The sequence below is a fragment of the Cannabis sativa genome, chromosome 7, assembly GCF_029168945.1.
Source record: "Cannabis sativa cultivar Pink pepper isolate KNU-18-1 chromosome 7, ASM2916894v1, whole genome shotgun sequence".
Classification (NCBI taxonomy): Eukaryota; Viridiplantae; Streptophyta; class Magnoliopsida; order Rosales; family Cannabaceae; genus Cannabis; species Cannabis sativa.
Genome location: NC_083607.1, coordinates 23,442,265 through 23,448,912, shown reverse-complemented (window position 1 = coordinate 23,448,912; position 6,648 = coordinate 23,442,265). Strand labels below are relative to the sequence as shown.

The following is a 6,648-nucleotide window of genomic DNA, read 5'->3' as shown; positions in this document are numbered from 1 at the left end:
GTGGATACCATGGCTTGAGTATCACGAATTCATAGCTACCATGGACCAAGTTAGAAGGAAATTCCCTCAACTTCGTACGGTTGTTGATATTTCAAATTCGGATGGAAGTTGGAATTCGGACATTATTTCTCAAATTTTTGGGGAGAGTATGGGTGATAGAATTTGTGGGATACCGAGACTCCCACAATCTGATACTGATGTACTAGTTTGGAAAGGAGCAACTGATGGGGTGTATACTGTGAGAAAAGGATATGAAGCTACTCAACTACCGAGATCTGTTGAGGATTCAAATTTGTGGAAAAATATTTGGAAGCAGGGTCTTCAATTTAGACTTTCTTTCATGATTTGGAGAGCTAGTATGGGGTGCCTTCCAACTCGGGATCGATTGGGTTTCGTTGAGGACAAACTATGTCCAGTTTGTGAAGCGAATCTCGAAACCACAGTCCACATCTTTTGGGAGTGTCACTGTGCCCGTGCCTTGTGGTTTAGTGGCCCGTTCTCGTGGCCATGGGGGGGGGGGTATGCAAAGCTCTTTAAATTCTGTTAAAGGAAGGATCGAGTTGATGATTTCTCTCCTTCCATCCGATCTTACAAGTAATTTTCTGAAGTTCGCGGGGTGTTTATTTGATGGAGTGTGGAAAGCTCGAAATGAATTACTCTACAAGAGTAAAGTGATCAACATTGATGAAGTCTGGAATTCCATTTTGAGGAAGTACTCTGAAGGAGTGGCAGTTCAGGAGGAAGATTTGAAGGGCTGTAAAAACATTGTGCCCAGCAGGGCTGGTGGTAAAATCAGCGACTCAACGGAGGTGCTTTGTGTCTCGGATGCCTTTTGGAAGAACGGAGTTGCGGGGTTAGCAGTGGGGCTGGTGCATTTACGTGAAAATCGAGTCCTCTGGTTTGCCAGAAAGGAGAGCGCAGAGTCACCTGCTGAAGCGAAAATGCTGGCGATTCGGTGGGGTCTGCAGCTTGCTACTAGAAGAGGTTTCAAGTCAATTGCAGTGGCATTCGATGCCATGGTGCTAATCAAGGCTTTCCATGAACAGAAGTACTCTTAGTTTGTCCTTACCTTTGTTAATTGTATTTTCTGTTTTTTATCTCGTAAAGACAATTTGGAATGTGATGCTTTGGCCAAGAGGGCTAGATTGTGGAATGTTGGTGATGAATTTTTTGATAGGGAGGGATCCCCTTTTATGATTCCATCTTATTTACTTTAATGAATTCTCCATAGTTCTATTCAAAAAAAAAAAAAAAAAAAAAGCTATAAATATTTAGATCATAGTGTCGATAAATTACCAAGTCTTCAGGGTTTCAAGTGCTATCTTTGCAGATCTTGATTGACAAAATCTCTCGACCGGTAATTCTTAGTCACGTTATTTCATTTCATGGATTTTTCATTATGTCTATACTTGTCTGACCAGGTTAGTGATCTTCTAACTGATTGGTCACTCCACAAATGGAATTTCATTCTTAATATATTTTAGTATGTTTACTCTAATTAAGTCGAGCAGTAGGGACGTTATCTTCATGGTGCCGCGCATTATAAAATATATTTCACATCATTCGAAATAATTAAAATCACAATAATATATAAAATAAATGTGAAAACAAAAAAAATCATATCAACGATTTCCAACGCGGTGTCTAACATATTTGACTTTAAATTAATTTTAAATTAAAATATATAAGATTCACTATTAAATTGTATCACAGAAATAATTTCTTTTGATTGGTTGTTATTGATAGTAAGTCCACTTTAAACCTCTTTTTGGGCTACTTTGGAGATGCCCAGAACTTATCAATAAACAAAATGAGAAGATTCCGAAAACTATAATGATCCATTGATAAAACAAAGAATTAACATCATTAAAATAATAGAATATGATCATAGACAACAAAAGATGATATAAATATTTATATAGCAAATGGCAAATTCCAGAATATCGTCCAGAATTTGCACAGAAATTGAGCCGGGAATTTATATATATATTAGTTATTTCATGAAAAGGTTCTTATTAGCAGCTGCGACGGCGTTATCTGCAATGATTTTATACATTTTTTCAGTGGGATGAACAGCATCCCAGAATACGTACTTGCTTGGGTCTTTGCAAGTGTCCATACCCTTGCACGAATCACCATACTCTATAGTTCCAGTCCCACAACACCCTTTTGAAATTTCTTCTAATCCTGTACATAATATAACATGTGTATCAGTGTAAATACTATATTATAATCAATATTTATACTTAGTACGTACTGATCATCTCGTAGTTTTCCATTAATTAAACAGATTCAAATTATACGTTAGTATTAGTACATTTATGATAATTTTCCATAATATTGTATCGGGAAACTTTAATTAATTTTTATTTGCAGTACATTTATTAAGTGACAACTAAGCAAACCATAGATATCTAGAAATAAAATAAGTAAGAAAAGGATATACTAACCATATTTTTGTGGGTTGTTCATGGCATCTACAAATATGGCGTAAGGATCAACGAAGCCAATCTTCATATTCAAAGTTGACTTAAGAGAGACAAGTTTCTCACTTATCTTGGAGTTGAATGAGGCAGACAATTTGTTGTAACTGTCCACGCATTTTGTTTCGTCCATTATTGTTTTCACAAGTGGCATACACCCCATTGGTGGTATTCCTACAACTACCAATCTTTGACCTCCTAGCTTATGCATTTCCTGATGGAATAAAATTCAGAGAGAAATTTAAATAATTGTATTTAATATATTAAAAAATATATTATAAGAAAAAATATTTTAAAAGAACTACATAAAAAATATATAAAAACTTGCATTCATTGAATCAGCCGGTGGTTATTAAATATACCATTTTTACTATTCACTAAATCACATGATAATAGCTGGCTAGCACTGATCCTAAGCTATTTACATGATGTTTCCAATAATATATAAAATATAACTTTATTTTGGTCGAATATCAAGTACTGCCACAAGATACTATACTAGTATTATAATTAAGTATAATAGTTTTTGCTGTACAAAATTAAACCACACAATACACATTTTTACACAATTATCAAAATCCTATTAAACCCTTAAGCAGTTAATATGCAATCTACATAGATTATTGTGGAAATTTCTAACTAATTAATACAGAGTGCATCCTATGTTATGTTGGACACTCTAATAGTACTTAATAGAATAAACTCATTTTTCTTGCATTAATTATTACTCATGTAATGCATTGATACACATTAATATTAAAATATATTAATAATGTCTAGTACTATTATAAATTATAAAGTGTCATATTATTATTAGTATAATTAATTAATTAATTATCATATTATTAAGAATGGCTAGCTATTCCTAAAATAATGCTACATCCTACTAGTGTTGGACACTACTAGGTAATAGAATTCCTCTTTAATTCATCAAAGTGGCTGATATACTCAATAAATGGCAGTGGGGTAGGGTTTCTTTCCATTTTATATTATTATTGATGGCAGAGACTGACCCAATGAAATTTTATTAAGAAAACAATATTATAATTAATAGGAAAGATATTTTGTACACATAGAAATTAAATTCTGTATCTACCTGAATGTAATGGGCCATATTATTGACGAGATAATTTTGATAGGCTCCAATGGTGAACTGATGGGGGCGAGTTGGGTCCAAGTAGTAGTCTTGCAGAAAGTCATTTGTGCCCATACTAATAACAAATACAGCATTTCTTACGGTCTCCTCTGCCCTTTTGTAACCTAAAACTCTCCTTAGTTTCAATTTGAAATGCATAAAATACTTGATTTGGGTCGATAGAGGTAATACATTCTGTTTCAAGAGCACAGATTATATAATTCAAAAATAAAATAATAATTATAAATTATAAGTAAAAGAGAGCACATTAAAGATTTAATCAAACGTACGTACCGAGATATTGGCAGTGAAATCATCGTAGCCTGAAGCAGCTGAGGCAAAACTAACTCCATGCACCATATCAGCATCCTTTAGATCTGGGTCAAGGAATGCTGGTATTGTCTTTGTGTAGCCTATTGCTTCGGCTGCAAAAATATAAAACTTGATCACTTTATACAATGGTGGAATCAGCCCAAATTTAATGGGAAGCGGCCAATTTATATATATAAAAAAGTTATTTATTTTTACTTGTTAACTACATTTTACACGTAATTTTAAAAAAATAAAATAAAATTGGAGGCTGTGACATAGTATAAAAGGTTTATGAAATAAAAAAATATAATAAATGAAAGTAAAAATTACAGCTATTATTTTTTGTTGGAGGTAAAAGCAAACTCTATCTTTGGGATTATTGCACCCCAAAGACAATTCTCCTGAACTATATATGAATTAATTAATAAACATTCCCTCCAACAAAAAAAAAAAAAAATAAAATAATAAACATTCCATCAAAAAAGAAAATGTAGAATTATATGTATATAATTCCATTCCATAATTTATCTCTCTTTAGCATAATATTCTTTTATTTTTTTATATGATTTTTTTTTTTTTTAATTTGTAAATGAGAAATTTTATGTCTCCAACATAAACCAATATACAACTAAATTACTCTTTACAAGTTTCTACAAGGGCACCAAACCAAAAATGATCTACACTACTTATTTTCTCATGTTTAATGTGAGAAAATCTATATAAATTGTATTCTTTATATTAAAAACAATTTTCCTATTAAGGGGAACCTTTTGGTTCCAAAGAACATCATTTCTAACTCTATATAATATATAGAACAGCATTAAAAATTAAAAGAATTAAAATGTATACCTCCCTTCTTTTTTAGTTGTTCACATTGTAGAATGACATCAGAAATATATATTACTAATTTTAGCTGCAATATAAAATGCAATGTATGCTTGTATATGACAATCTTTGATGTGCCTTTTAAAATATAATTAAGCTTCAGTTTTTTTTGTTAGTATAATAATATATATGTGTTAATTATTATATTGTTCTCCTCTCTTTAAATATAAAATCACTTAAGCAAAAATTAGATGTGATGTAGATACTATAAAATCATTTGCAGTTTGAAAATGTGTATATATATATGGATATAGTTATATAATATACCTATAAAATCAGTGGCAAGTCTACCATCGCTGAACCTGCCAGTAGGGCGGCCACCAAAGAAGTCTTTACCATAAGGAGGGAAATTCCCTTTCATTGTGGTGGAAAGAACGTTATTATTGCCTGGATCCACACTCGAATCTCCGAAAACTAACACGCAAGTCACGTTATTACGTGCTGCCACTTTTCGTACTCGACCGTAGTCAATTATAACATCACTCTGTTTCTCAGTGTTATTATGACTATGATCATCAGCATTAACACCCACTTCTACCACTCCAGACTCTACCAAAACTACTAGCATTGTGCTAACAACCACTACCACTGCCAACACCCTCATCCTCATAATCATAAATCTATAAATATAGCTAGATTTAGCAAATTTTCTTTCTCGCCTCGATTGAGGAACCAAAGAGCTAGAGTTTTATATGGAAAATAACCATAAAAAACGTCTCAAAATAATGGTTCTTATTGAATAGGCAGCAGGTTTGATCTGAATAAGTACCATTGCCGTGTTTGTATAGTATATATATTTGTGTATTGCCCATCTTTCTTTAATGGGGCCTAGCTAGTGATCAGAATAATTAATTTGGTTGTTTGTTGGCAGTAATATTAAAGAAATATATTTTTATATATATATATATATATTATATTATATAATTAATCGGCCGACCAAAATTATAACCTAAAACTCTCCTTAGTTTCAATTTGAAATGCATAAAATACTTGATTTGGGTCGATAGAGGTAATACATTCTGTTTCAAGAGCACAGATTATATAATTCAAAAATAAAATAATAATTATAAATTATAAGTAAAAGAGAGCACATTAAAGATTTAATCAAACGTACGTACCGAGATATTGGCAGTGAAATCATCGTAGCCTGAAGCAGCTGAGGCAAAACTAACTCCATGCACCATATCAGCATCCTTTAGATCTGGGTCAAGGAATGCTGGTATTGTCTTTGTGTAGCCTATTGCTTCGGCTGCAAAAATATAAAACTTGATCACTTTATACAATGGTGGAATCAGCCCAAATTTAATGGGAAGCGGCCAATTTATATATATAAAAAAGTTATTTATTTTTACTTGTTAACTACATTTTACACGTAATTTTAAAAAAATAAAATAAAATTGGGGGCTGTGACATAGTATAAAAGGTTTATGAAATAAAAAAATATAATAAATGAAAGTAAAAATTACAGCTATTATTTTTTGTTGGAGGTAAAAGCAAACTCTATCTTTGGGATTATTGCATCCCAAAGACAATTCTCCTGAACTATATATGAATTAATTAATAAACATTCCCTCCAACAAAAAAAATAAAATAAAATAATAAACATTCCATCAAAAAAGAAAATGTAGAATTATATGTATATAATTCCATTCCATAATTTATCTCTCTTTAGCATAATATTCTTTTATTTTCTTATATGATTTTTTTTTTTTAATTTGTAAATGAGAAATTTTATGTCTCCAACATAAACCAATATACAACTAAATTACTCTTTACAAGTTTCTACAAGGGCACCAAACCAAAAATGATCTACACTACTTATTTTCTCATGTT

General features: G+C 31.6%; 1 protein-coding gene across 1 annotated transcript; it reads right to left on the bottom strand.

Annotated features, from left to right (window-relative positions):
- Positions 1-1,819: 1,819 nt before the first annotated feature.
- LOC115697865 (GDSL esterase/lipase At5g45950) lies at positions 1,820-6,103 on the bottom strand. Its single transcript, XM_061118678.1, has 6 exons — positions 5,934-6,103; positions 5,083-5,834; positions 3,913-4,043; positions 3,580-3,813; positions 2,451-2,697; positions 1,820-2,187 (listed from the first exon to the last, which is right to left on the bottom strand). The coding sequence occupies exons 2-6, from the start codon at positions 5,429-5,431 to the stop codon at positions 1,994-1,996; spliced, it is 1,155 nt and encodes a 384-aa protein (XP_060974661.1). The 5' UTR covers positions 5,432-5,834; positions 5,934-6,103; the 3' UTR covers positions 1,820-1,993.
- Positions 6,104-6,648: the final 545 nt, after the last annotated feature.

Coding starts and splice junctions, on each gene's coding strand:
- LOC115697865 (XM_061118678.1), bottom strand. CDS start 5,431: ATGATTATGAGGATGAGGGTGTTGGCAGTGGTAGTGGTTGTTAGCACA. Junction 3,814..3,912: donor ATTTCACTGCCAATATCTCG/GTACGTACGTTT, acceptor CTCTTGAAACAG/AATGTATTACCTCTATCGAC. Junction 2,698..3,579: donor ATATGGCCCATTACATTCAG/GTAGATACAGAA, acceptor TTATTCCATCAG/GAAATGCATAAGCTAGGAGG.